This window comes from Balaenoptera ricei, chromosome 21 (assembly GCF_028023285.1).
Source record: "Balaenoptera ricei isolate mBalRic1 chromosome 21, mBalRic1.hap2, whole genome shotgun sequence".
Lineage (NCBI taxonomy): Eukaryota > Metazoa > Chordata > Mammalia > Artiodactyla > Balaenopteridae > Balaenoptera > Balaenoptera ricei.
Genome location: NC_082659.1, coordinates 13,938,373 through 13,952,378, shown reverse-complemented (window position 1 = coordinate 13,952,378; position 14,006 = coordinate 13,938,373). Strand labels below are relative to the sequence as shown.

Below are 14,006 nucleotides of genomic sequence, written 5' to 3'. Positions count from 1 at the left end.
TTTCTCTTTCTGACTTACTTCACTCTGTATGACAGTCGCTAGGTCCATCCACGTCTCTACGAATGACCCAATTTCGTTCCTTTTTATGGCTGAGTAATATTCCGTTGTATATACATACCACATCTTCTTTCTCCATTCATCTGTCAAAGGGCATTTAGGTTGCTACCATGACCTGGCTATTGTAAATAGTGCTGCAGTGGACATTGGGGTGCATGTGTCTTTTTGAAGTATGGTTTTCTCTGGGTGTATACCCAGTAGTGGGATTGCTGGGTCATATGGTAATTCTATTTTTAGTTTTTTAAGGAACCTCCATACGGTTCTCCATAGTGGCTGTATCAATTACATTCCCACCAATAGTGCAAGAGGGTTCCCTTTTCTCCACACCCTCTCCAGCATTTGTTGTTTGTAGATTTTCTGATGATGCCCATTCTAACCGATGTGAGGTGATACCTCATTGTAGTTTTGATTTGCATTTATCTAATAATTAATGATGTTGAGCATCTTTTCATGGGCCTCTTGGCCATCTGTATGTCTTCTTTGGAGAAATGTCTATTTACGTCTTCTGCCCATTTTTTGATTGGGTTGTTTGTTTTTTTAATATTGAGCTTCATGAGCTGTTTATATATTTTGGAGATTAATCCTTTGTCTGTTGATTCGTTTGCAAATATTTTCTCCCATTCTGAGGGTTGTCTTTTCATCTTTTTAGTGTCCGGTCTTACATTTAGGTCTTTAATCCATTTTGAGTTTATTTTTGAGTATGGTATTAGGGAGTGTTCTAATTTCATTCTTTTACATGTAGCTGTCCAGTTTTCCCAGCACCGCTTATTGAAGAGACTGTCTTTTCTCCCTTGTATATCATTGCCTCCTAGTTGACCATAGGTGCGTGGGTTTATCTCTGGGCTTTCTATCCTGTTCCATTGATCTATATTTCTGTTTTTGTGCCAGTAGCATATTGTCTTGATTACTGTAGCTTTGTAGTATAGTCTGAAGTCAGGGAGTCTGATTCCTCCAGCTCCATTTTTTTTCCCTCAAGATTGCTTTGGCTATTCGAGGTCTTTTGTGTCTCCATACAAATTTTAAGATTTTTTTTTCTAGTTCTGTAAAAAAAAATGCCATTGGTAATTTGATGGGGATTGCATTAAATCTGTAGATTGCTTTGGGTAGTATAGTCATTTTCACAATATTGATTCTTCCAATCCAAGAACATGGTATATCTCTCCATCTGTGTGTGTCAACTTTGATTTCTTTCATCAGTGACTTACAGTTTTCTGAGTACAGGTCTTTTACCTCCTTAGGTAGGTTTATTCCTAGGTATTTTATTCTTTTTGTTGCAATGGTGAATGGGATTGTTTTCTTACTTTCTCTTTCTGATTTTTCATTGTTAGTGTGTAGGAATGCAAGAGATTTCTGTGCATTAATTTTGTATCCTGCAACTTTACCAAATTCATTGATTAGCTCTAGTAGTTTTTTGGTGGCATCTTTAGGATTCTCTATGTATAGTATCATGTCATCTGCAAACAGTGACAGTTTTACTTCTTCTTTTCCAGTTTGGATTCCTTTTATTTCTTTTTCTTCTCTGATTGCCATGGCTAGGACTTCCAAACCTATGTTGAATAATAGTGGCGAGAGTGGACATCCTTGTCTCGTTCCTGATCTTAGAGGAAATGCTTTCAGATTTTCACCATTGAGAATGATGTTTGCTGTGGGTTTGTCGTATATGGCCTTTATTATGTTGACGTAGGTTCCCTCTGTGCCCACTTTTTGGAGAGTTTTTATCATAAATGGGTGTTGAATTTTGTCAAAAGCTTTTTCTGCATCTATTGAGATGATCATATGGTTGTTATTCTTCAACTCATTAATATGGTATATCACATTGATTGATTTGCATATATTGAAGAATCCTTGCATCCCTGGGATAAATCCCACTTGATCATGGTGTATGATCCTTTTAATGTGTTGTTGGATTCTGTTTGCTAGTATTTTGTTGAGGATTTGTGCATCTATATTCATCAGTGATATTGGTCTGTAATTTTCTTTTTTTTGTAGTATCTTTATCTGGTTTTGGTATCAGGGTGATGGTGGCCTCATAGAATGAGTTTGGGAGTGTTCCTTCTTCTGCAGTTTCTTGGAAGAGTTTGAGAAGAATGGGTGTTAGCTCTTCTCTAAATGTTTGATAGAATTCACCTGTAAAGCCATCTGGTCCTGGACTTTTGTTTATTGGAAGATTTTTAATCACAGTTTCAATTTAATTGCTTGTGATTGGTCTGTTCATATTTTCTATTTCTTCCTGGTTCAGTCTTGGAAGGTTATACCTTTCTAAGAATTTGTCCATTTCTTCCAGGTTGTCCATTTTATTGGCATAGAGTTGCTTGTAGTAGTCTCTTATGATGCTTTGTATTTCAGTAATTCAGTCTCCACATTGTGTATTGTGATATCTTTATATGAGAGGAAAAAATGGCTTGGACCTGTGTATCATATGTGACTTTGAAATGAACACCTTGAATAGCACTAATTTTTATTTGTAACGTTTTTCTATAACAAAACGAGTAGCACTAGAAAAATAGGTTTTATTTTGTAAACAGCAACTGTGACCTCAGACATTCTCTGGTTAATATTTTAGTAAGCTCGCAGCCAGTTCTTCCAAGATCATGTATGAGGGGTGGTGCATGATGAGATTTAAATTGGCATAAAGCTGCATGCTTTGTCTAGCTCTGATTTAGTTTTTTAATATAGTGTGCCAATTTTGTGACTGTAATCATGTGAAAGTCCTGCTGAAATGAAAAATTACGTCTGACCCCCAGATCAAAGAATTTATGTTAAAATAAAGTGTGAATAAATCTAAAAACAAAAAACAAAAAAAGCTGAATTCTCTTAGCTTTTGCTTGTCTGTAAAGCTTTTTTTGTTTTGTTTTTCTTCTCTCCTTTTCTTTTTTAATTTTATTTAAAAAACCTTTGGTGCAATATTAAAAAGCAATACAGCCAGCTGGAGTGACAATGAACAGAAAGATATGGGAGGGGTAGGGAAGATCCAGGGACTCCCACCCAGCTGCTCTCAGGGGCTGGAGGCCAGGGACAGGCTGCATTGGGTCTCCATTGCTGCGCATGGGCTTTCTCTAGTTGCGGTGAGCAGGGGCTACTCTTCGTTGCAGTGTGCAAGCTTCTCACTGCGGTGGCTCCTCTCTTTGCCGAGCACGGACTCTAGGCACACGGGCTGCAGTAGTTGTGGCTTGTGGGCTCTAGAGCGCAGGTTCAGTAGTTGCGGCGCATGGGCTTAGTTGCTCTGCGGCATGTGGGATCTTCCCGGACCAGGGATCGAACCCGGGTCCCATGCATTGGCAGGTGGATTCTTAACCACTGCGCCACCAGGGAAGCCCTGATTTTATTGATTTGAGTCCTCTCCCTTGAATCTTTTCTTGATGAGTCTGGCTAAAGGTTTATCCATTTTTTTTATCTTCTCAAAGAACCAGCTTCTGGTTTTATTGACCTTTCCTATTGTTTTCTGTGTTTCTGTTTCATTTATTTCTGCTCTGATCTTTATGATTTCTTTCCCTCTACTATCTTTGGGTTTTGTTTGTTCTTCTTTCTATAGTTCCTTTAGGTGTAAGGTTAGATGGTTTATTTGAGATTTTTCTTGTTTCTTGAGGTAGGCTTGTATTGCTATTAACTTCCCTCTTAGAACTGCTTTTGCTGCATCCCGTAGGTTTTGGATGGTTGTGTTTTTGTTGTCATTTGTCTCTAGGTATTTTTTTATTTCCTCTTTGATTTCTTCAGTGATCTCTTGGTTATTTAGTAATGTTTAGCCTCCACGTGTTTGTGTTTTTTACATTTTTTTCCCTGTAATTGATTTCTAATCTTATAGCGTTGTGGTCGGAAAAGATGCTTGCTATGATTTTAGTTTTCTTAAATTTCCCGAGGCTTGATTTATGACCCAAGATGTGATCTATCCTGGAGAATGTTCCTTGTGCACTTGAGAAGAAAGTGTAATCTGCTGTTTTCGGATGGAATGTCCTATAAATATCAATTAAATCTATCTGGTGTATTGTGTCATTTAAAGCTTTTGTTTCCTTATTAATTTTCTGTCTGGATGATCTGTCCATTGGTATAAGTGAGATGTTAAAGTCCCCCACTATTATTGCATTACTGTCAATTTCCTCTTTTATAGTTGTTAGCATTTGCCTTATTTATTGAGGTGCCCCTGTGTTGGGTGCATATATATTTATAATTTTTATATATTCTTGGATTGATCCCTTGATGATTATGTAGTGTCCTTCCTTGTCTCTTGTAACATTCTTTATTTTAAAGTCTATTTTATCTGATATGAGTATTGCTACTCCAGCTTTCTTTTGATTTCCACTTGTATGGAATATCTTTTTCTATCCCCTTACTTTCAGTCTGTATGTGTCCCTAGGTCTGAAGTGGGTCTCTTGTAGCCAGCATATATACTGGTCTTGTTTTTGTATCCATTCAGCAAGCCTGTGTCTTTTGGTTGGAGCATTTAATCCATTCACATTTAAGGTAATTAATTATTGATATGTATGTTTCTGTGACCATTTTCTGAATTGTTTTGTGTTTGTTTTTGTAGGTCCTTTTCTCCTCTTGTGTTTCCCGCTTAGAGAAGTTCCTTTAGCATTTGTTGTAGAGCTGGTTTGGTGGTGCTGAGTCCTCTTAGCTTTTGCTTGTCTGTAAAGCTTTTGATTTCTCCATCGAATCTGAATGAGATCCTTGCCGGGTAGAGTATTGTTGGTTGTAGGTTCTTCCCTTTCACCTCTTTAAATATATCGTGCCACTCCCTTCTGGCTTGTAGAGTTTCTGCTGAGAAATCAGCTGTTAACCTTATGGGAGTTCCCTTGTATGTTATTTGTCATTTTTCCCTTGTTGCTTTTAATAATTTTGCTTTGTCTTTAATTTTTGTCAGTTTGATTACTCTGTGTCTCGGTGTGTTTCTCCTTGGGTTTATCCTGCCTGGGACTCTCTGCGCTTCCCGGACTTGGGTGGCTATTTCCTTTCCCATGTTAGGGAAGTTTTCAACTATAAGCTCTTCACCTATTTTCTCGGGTCCTTTCTCTCTCTCTTCTCCTTCTGGGAACCCTATAATGGGAATGTTGTTGCGTTTAATGTTGTCCCAGAGGTCTCTTAGGCTGTCTTCATTTCTTTTCATTCTTTTTTCTCTATTCTGTTCTGCAGCAGTGATTTCCACCATTCTGTCTTCCAGGTCACTTATCCGTTCTTCTGCCTCAGTTATTCTGCTATTGATTCCTTTCAATGTATTTTTCATTTCAGTTATTGTATTGTTCATCTCTGTCTGTTCTTTAATTCTTCTAGGTGTTTGTTCTTTAATTCTGCTAGGTCTTTGTTAAACATTTCTTGCATCTTCTTGGTCTTTGCCTCCATTCTTTTTCTGAGGTCCTGGATCATCATCACTATCATTATTCTGAATCCTTTTTCTGGAAGGTTGCCTATCGCAACTTCATTTAGTTGATTTTCTGGGATTTTCTCTTGTTCCTTCATCTGGTGCATAGTCCTCTGCCTTTTCACTTTGTCTATCTTTCTGTGAAGTAGTTTTCGTTCCACAGGCTGCAGGATTGTAGTTCTTCTTGCTTCTGCTGTCTGCCCTCTGGTGGATGAGTCTGTCTAAGAGGATTGCGCAAGTTTCCTGATGGGAGGGACTGGTGGTGGGTAGAGCTGGGTGTTGCTCTGGTGGGCAGAGCTCAGTAAAACTTTAATCTGCTTGTCTGCTGATGGGTGGGGCTGGGTTCCCTCCCTGTTGGTTGTTTGGCCTGAGGCGACCCAGCCCTGGAGCCTATGGGCTCTTTGGTGGGGCTAATGGCAGACTCTGGGAGGGCTCACACCAAGGAGTACTTCCCAGAACTTCTGCTGCCAGTGTCCTTGTCCCCATGGTGAGCCACAGCCACCCCTGCCTCTGCAGGAGACCCTCCAACACTAGCAGGTAGGTCTGGCTCAGTCTCTAGTGGGGTCACTGCTCCTTCTCCCTGGGTCCTGATGTGCACACTACATTGTGTGTGCCCTCCACGAGTGGAGTCTCTGTTTCCCCCAGTCCTGTTGAAGTCCTGCAATCAAATCCCGCTAGCCTTCACAGTCTGATTCTCTGGGAATTCCTCCTCCTGTTGCCGGACCTGCGGGTTGGGTTGGGAAGCCTGACGTGGGGCTCAGAACCTTCACTCCAGTGGGTGGACTTCTGTGGTATAATTGTTCTGCAGTTTGTGAGTCACCCACCCAGCGGTTATGGGATTTGATTTGATTTGATTTGATTGTGATTGCGGCCCTCCTACCATCTCATTGCAGCTTCTTGTTTGTCTTTGGATGTGGGGTATCTTTTTTGTTGAGGTCCAGTGTCTTCCTGTTGATGATTGTTCAGCAGTCAGTTGTGATTCCAGTGCTCTCGCAAGAGGGAGTGAGGGCACATCCTTCTACTCCGCCATCTTGAACCCCATGTATATCTTTCTAAATGGGTTCCTATTCAGGTTTTGTCATTAGTGTGGTATGGTTTTCAACAAATTATCAACCACTGATTTCCTAATTTTTCCTGTCAGGAAGCCACTGTTAATCTTTTTTTTTTAAAGTTTCTGTAATCTTTGATAGTGTTCAGTTTAAGCGTTGGGAGGTAGATTTAGTTTTTGTGAATTTGCTCAAAGGATTTAACTTTTTTGCACCAGTCACATTTTTAAATGGAGTTTAAAATGCCTCTTTGCCTTTGCACTGTGCTTTTAACAGCATAAAATACTAAGGAAGTAAAAGAGCTTACATAAAGGTACGCTCTAATAAAAACAAATAATGGTTACTCTAAAAAAATATTGTTAAAACAAATGTACCATTCTGTTAATCTGATATAATGTATTCATTTTTAGCACAGACTTAAGCCAAAACACTGAGCCAGCTTAATATTTTTAGAAACTTCTGACAAATGTTTAGTAATAATTGTGACTTACTGAATATTGTTATAATAATGAAAATATAAGAATTTAGCATGTTGATAAAAGCTTCATTTGATAATCATAGTATGCAAAATATTTTTCTTTGTTAAAAACTCCTTTTATATAATGTATTTATTTGGCTTTTGCTTAGTCAGGAATAAAAGTTTGACTTTTATAATACAAGTATTTGTTTTAATGCCAATATTAAGATCATAAATCTTGTGTAGTAAAATATTTTCAGGTTAAGTTGAAGGTTTCAGAATATTCTGTGTTTGCTTTTGCCATTTTCTGGCCGTTGTTTGCATTGCTGAGGACATTTTATTTTTTGAAGTATACCCTCCAACCAACAAAAACCATCTCAACGAAGTAAGTATTGTGTCAGTGCACTCCACCAGAGGTTTCTAACTTTTAAACTGCCTTAGGAGAACATAAAACGAATGTGACAAAGGCATTTTCCATAAATTATACCGGCACCATACAACCAGTGCCATGTACATTTCTCATTAAAATATTTTCATGGTTTTATGTTAGCATTTTATTCCCAAAGAAACCAACGAGCATAAAACTCTAAGCTGCATCTGAATTTTTTTCTACCCAACTGTAGCCTGGATGTCATTGGCATTATTTCATACATCCCTTTTCATGAATTAATGTAGTTTCCATTTATAGGAGCTAAAGCATATACTATCATATTTCTGTGCTACTTTGTTTAGCCATTTTCCCCTTTTTTGCTCACTTCTGTAGCTTTTCTGCAATTAGATAAAAAGGGACCACAAAAACATCACTTTGATCAGCCTTCAGTAGCACCCAGGAAAAACTACTCTTTCACAAGAGAGGAGGTGAGACAGATTGATCGGGAAAATCAGAGGCTTTTGAAGGAACTGTCGAGACAGGCTGAAAAACCAGGAAGCAAAAGTACGATTCCAAGAAGATCGACTGGTCCTCCCCCTAAGTTATATCATAGTGCTCTCAACAGACAGAGGGAACAACAAAGGATTGAAAGAGAAAATTTGGTAAGTAACTGAGATTTTTTTAGTCATCAGAGAAAATGCATTTGTACTGATTTGTTAGCCCAACTTTCAGGAAACCCAATACAGTGAAATTTTCTAACTTAATTATATAAAAGTAGGAATAGATATGTATAGCCTGAAATACATGATGAGCTATGAGCCTGGAAGGTATAATGTGTGCTTTTTTATCCAGGAAACTATATTTTAAGGGAATATTAAATGAAAATACTGAAAGCTCCGTTATTTATTTGACTATATCTGTGAAATCACTATAGTAGTATAGGAAATGGTGTCCAAGGGTGAGATACATCTCTCTTCTGGAGAGCTAAATCTATTTCACTTCATTTTATCCTCGAAAGCTAAAATAATTTATATATCATTTATTTTAAATAATAAATACATTCTCAGAGAGGTCAAATTTGTTGCCCTGCTGCTTGAATGTATGAAAGACATTGATTGTTAAAAACCATGTAAGTACCCTTTGATGTCCTAAGGAATACATATGGAAACTGTTGAAAATCTTCACATTAAAAACTATTTATTCATAGCATATCATGTTCTTTATAAAATGCAATTCATAGTAATTGCTCATATTTATTGAGCTCTTTAATGCTGGGCATTGTTCTAAGTGTCTTCTAAATATTAGCTTATTGAATCCTGACAATAATTCTTTCAGGTAGGTACTTTATTTTTATCCACATCTTACAAATGGAATAATTGAGACCTAAAAGGGTTAAATAATTAACCCATGGACAAGGAGCTGGTAAGGAAGTGGCTAAGCCAAGATTTTAAACCCAGGTAGCATCTTAAACTAAAATTAGACCCTTAATGAGCACATACATTCGGAGCTAAAATAATTGGTAAAGCTATTATTAAAATTACTAGAATAATTCGCAGAATTCACCCTCATTATGTTTCATCATCAGTACAGTTCTGTTTAACTATGTACTTAACCTGAACTTGCAAGAGTAACAACTCTTGTGAATTTCTTTGTCACCATCACTAGCACCAGGAGTTGGCCAGCTGGGTTGGTATATTTACAAAAATAGTAAACTCTTGGGCCCTTCAGGAGAGTCACCCTGAATGTGGCAGGAAGTAGGTAACAACAAAACAAGTTGAAGTGAGGTTGGTGGGTAGTGAGCTACATAACTTCCTGCATGTCACTCCGGCAGTTTCAAGATTCATTCATGATTTAAGAAAATTTGGAATTAGTGTGTGTCACGAACATCTGGTTTTACCTTATTTTCACTCTCCCACATGGCTCTGGAGTCTGTTTTGTTTATTTAACAAGCAGTTGCATAGTGCATACTGTTTTACAATTTTAGGTCATTTAATCCTCGTAGCAACCTAACGACAGAGTTACTGTTGTTGTGGAGGAGAAAATGAGACACTGAGTAGGGCGCAGGGACTTCCTTAAGGTTAAACAGCTAGCAGGTGGCAGAATCATGTCCCAGTTACCTAGCTTTGGGGTTACTTTTTTTAAACAGCTTTTTTGAGATATGATTCACATACCATACTCATTTAAAGTGTACAGTTCATAAGTTGTAGTAAAATAGTTGTAGTAAAATATACGTAACATAAAATTTGCCATTTTGTTTTTAAGTGATTGATTCAGTGGCATTAATTACATTCACAATGTTGTGCAACCATCACTACTACTTATTTCCAAAACTTTTTTGATCACTCCATACAGAAACTCTGTACCAAACAATAACACTCTGTTCTCCCTTCTCCTCAGCCCTTGGTAACCTCTAATCTACCTTCTGTCTATAAATTGGCCTATTCTAGATATTTCATATAAGTGGAATAATAGAATATTTGTCATTTTGTGTCTGGCTTATTTCGCTTATTAGCATGTTTTCGAGGTTCATCCATGTTGTAGCCTGTATCAGAACTTCATTCCTTTTTGTGGCTGAATAATATTCCGTATATGTATGTGCCGCATCTTGATTCCCCATTCATCTGATGGTGGACGCTTGGGTTGTTTCCACATTTTGGCTGTTGTGAGTATTGCTGCACGGCACACTGACTACAAGTATCTGTTCAGGTCCCTGCTTTCAGTTCCTTTGGGTGCATACCTAAGAGTGGAATTGCTGGGTCACATGGTAATTCTGGGTTTATCTTTTTGAGGAACTTGGGTTTACTTTTGAGAAGCTGAAGCCATAATGGCTAGTGGCTTTACTAGTACGAACAGGATGAAAACCGTTAAGCAGCTTCTGTTTACAGCTTTTATCATCCCCCATATCAATTGTACATCTCAGCTGTTTTAATAAACAGTGGAAAATTACCACTATTTTATTCTTTTTACTTTGTATGCTTAGTAATATGTATATGTGAGCAATATTTTTCTCCATTTCATAGTAAGGTCTTATTTGTTATACTCTAGGACAGTAGAATATAATGTGAACCACATGTATAATTTAAATTTTTCTAGTAGCCACATTAGAAGGGTCAAAGAAACAGGTGAAATCATTCTGCTATAATATTTTAACTGACTAAATCAAAAATATTACATTTTAACATGTAATCAATATAAAAAATTGATATTTTACCTTTTTTTGGTACTAAGTCTTTGAAATCTGTTGTATATTTTATACTTAGAGCACATCTCAATTTGGACTAGCCACGTTTTGAATGCTCTGTAGCTACATGTGGCTTGTGGCCTTGGGCAGTGCAGCTCTGAATCAAAAGCTTAATTCATAAGAAGTGGAAAAAGTAGCTTAAAGCTAAACAGGAAAATAAACATAATTTATTATAAAATATCATTACGTTATTGTAAGGAAAAGTAATCTTCCAGATTTATGCTTAACTCTTCATCGTCTATACCAAAATAAAACTAATTCTATACCTTTTAAAATTTTTTCTTGGCTATTCCTTTGTGTTTATTCTTCATAATAACTGATTTTTTTCTTTATAAAAAGTTTTTTTATTAAATTTTTGTTGGAATTGTGTTGACTTTACATTTTAATTGCAGAGTGTTTGGCACTCTTAAAATATTACCTTCCTATCTAGAAATATGGTATGTCTTTCCATTTACTCAAGCCTTCTTATACTCTACCTTAGTAAGGTTTTATAGTTTTCTTTAAAACTATATATTTTTATGCTAGTGCCATGAAATTTTTCATTACATTTTCTAATTGGTTACTTTTGTAAACCATCACTTTTTGTATATTTATTATATAAGCAGCCACCTACCAAATCCCTATTTAGAGCCACATTGGCTCTAATAGTTCCTCAGTGTGAGATGATATACTTTTAACCTGTTTGCTAAACTGTTCGTAGTCAAAACACACGTGCATGGGTACAGACATGCTCACACAGCACTTTTGTGTCAGGTGTACTGCACAAGCAGGGTCCATTACTTTATAATTTTCATGATTTATAATCCTTCATTTGCTCCATCTCCAATGATAGAGGCCAGTTCAGGTGGCTAACAGGCATGATGACTAAAGCAGTTCTGTTCCAGTACTCTCAAATTAGTTCCTTAGTATTCCAGAGCTGTTAGACTTGAGACAAAGTAGTGCTGTGCAGAAGAGGTAGAAAAGGAGAGCCAGCCCTCTATCCAGTAGAGGGCGTGCTTGCTACATATAGACTCAATTATATTAGAACTTCATTATTTCAAAAGGGAACAAATTTTTTAATTCATGAATTTTGAAATATTCTTGTTAAACTATGTCTCTCTATATTCATTTGGACATAATATGAATTCTGTTTTTATGAAAGAGTGCAAGAATAACCTTAGCAGAAGGAGAAGGGGTCAGTGAGGATACTTAGTTTATAGTTTCACCTTACTCTAAAAGTAATGAGGCTATTTCATGCTCTTAAATGTATGTATGTCAGTTTCCTGAGCTGTGAAAAGGGGGTGGGGAGAGGAGTAATTGAATAAAGTAAACCATAATCTTTCCACTCAGGAGTTACTGTGTTAAAATATTTTTAAAGTAAAAATAATGCGTGTGTGGGATTAGCCAAAAAGTTTGTTCGGGCTTTGGTAACATCTTACAGAAAAACCCGAACAAACTTTTTGGCCAACCCAATGTACATTTATAAAATTCAAACCAGTCTTAGAAACATTAAATGAGCAATAAAATCCTTCCTCCCTCTTCTGTTCTTTGTCTCCTGGTTTAGGGAGGTAATTTTAGATAGATGTGAAAACTATTAGAGAGAGAGTGATATGTTGTCACAAAGATGAAGGTTTATAGCAAATCTCATACCAAGTATGAGTATCATCTGTGGATTAGTCAGTACCTTTGTTCCAAGGTCTTGAAATAATTTACAGTTCACTCACTCTGGTCTTCCTCCTCTGCTTATTGTCTATTATCTCCTTCCATAGAAGAAAGCAAGCTAATGATAACTGAATACGACTCCAGCTATAGACAAATACGTAGAACAGTCCTGATTGTCCCAGACTGTAAGACACTTGTTACTCTTTAATGTCCTTCGGGGTCTTTGCTTTTTCACTTTAGAAACAATAAAGCAACTCTCCTCTGCCGACAGCTGCAGAAATCATTAACTCACTGTTTGTCCATTCATTCGTTTTAACCTTTCTACCTCAGAAGACAGGATTCAGGCTGGGTTAATTTTCTTTCGAAAAAGAGTGATACTTCCTACATAGAACAGAGATATCTGAACAAACTGTTCGGATTCATTATTAGAATCTGATTTGAGTAGCAGCAGTTCTAAGATTTTGTAAACCATAAATGGAAATATAAGTAACCATTCTTACATTTTTCAATCCATTAAACAGATATTTGTTTAATGTCTGCTATGAGCTATGTAAGAAACTGGAATGGATATAAGAAAAAATATAAAATACTGCCCTGTCAGTTAATATATAACTTAGCTATGAAGATAATACTAGAGTGTGTCAAACAACTAGAAAATAATCAAAGCAGTGTTAAGGATAGCAATTAATATTTAATAAGTCCTTACTATATGCCAGGCACTGTTCTGAGCATTTTATATGCATTATCTCACTTAGTACCCTAAACTGACTCTTTGAGTTTTATTTCATTGTTAATATCACTATTAAGTCATTTGACCAAGGTCACACAATCAATGGCAGAGCAAAGGTTTAAATCCAGGTCTTTCTGGCTAGAAAACTTATATTTTTTTTATCACTCAATTACAAGTGTTACAGTATTTTGAGCTATCATTTTTAAGTCTTACTCAGGAGTTGTAAATTGATGACTAGATTGAAATGTATATACTTTTGACTTTAGGGTTTCTACTGTAATCCTTCATCTTTTTATCAATATATTGTTTCTACAAGTAAGAGCTGTTTGTATCTGAAATCATCCCTTTAGCTTTTGCTGAGCTTGTTGTGTTCATGTCGCACACAGATACCTGGCACGGTTCCGTGTGATCTGGATAGCTGAACCAAATCATTGCTCTCTTATTTCCCCAGGTTTCTGCATGTAAACTTGATAAGTGACATATCAGCATTACAGAATGGGTTTACTTTTTGCCTTATTGTTAACTTATTTCCAAATTGATTTTGATCACATTACTTTATATGTTTTATATCTGATAAATAAGCATTGCAATTCTCTTAAAGTTTGTAAAAGAAAAATATACATACAACCAAATGAATAAGTTTAGGGAATTAGCAGTTTATCTAAAAAACATTGAGACTTCTACCAGCAAAAAAACAAAATTAGTAGGTAACTGAAAATACCAAGTTTTCTGTGCTGTCCATTCCACCGTGCACAGCTCAATGGGTAGTTAATAGGATAATCAGATAAAACAGCGAATGGTTCTCTACCCAGTAAAACACATTGACGATGTGATACCCAGCAAGTTTCTTACTCAGTTATAAACTGCAGGTGGAGGAGATATATTAGTTGGTAGGTCTTGGCACCTAAATTGTACAGGTTCTGTGTCTACAAAGAGAGAAGGGCAGCATGTTATGATGGAAAGACCGTAGACTTTATAGTCAGGTGGAACCACAGATAAATCCTGACTCTGAACTCAGCAAAGAGAACCGTTACTCTAATTGTGTAAGACTTCACTGAGGAGTTGACTCTTTTCTAGCTTTTGAAGGCTCAGAACTGAAGAAGGGCATTTC

At 36.7% G+C, this 14,006-nt stretch overlaps 1 protein-coding gene across 2 annotated transcripts in view; it reads left to right on the top strand.

Annotated features, from left to right (window-relative positions):
* CFAP97 (cilia and flagella associated protein 97) overlaps nt 1-14,006 on the top strand; it is a 40,681-nt gene that overhangs the window by 20,521 nt on the left and 6,154 nt on the right. For both annotated transcript variants that reach the window (XM_059909289.1, XM_059909288.1), the window contains exon 3: nt 7,677-7,945. In XM_059909289.1, the coding sequence (XP_059765272.1) occupies nt 7,677-7,945 (269 nt within the window). The remainder of the gene's footprint in view (nt 1-7,676; nt 7,946-14,006) is intronic.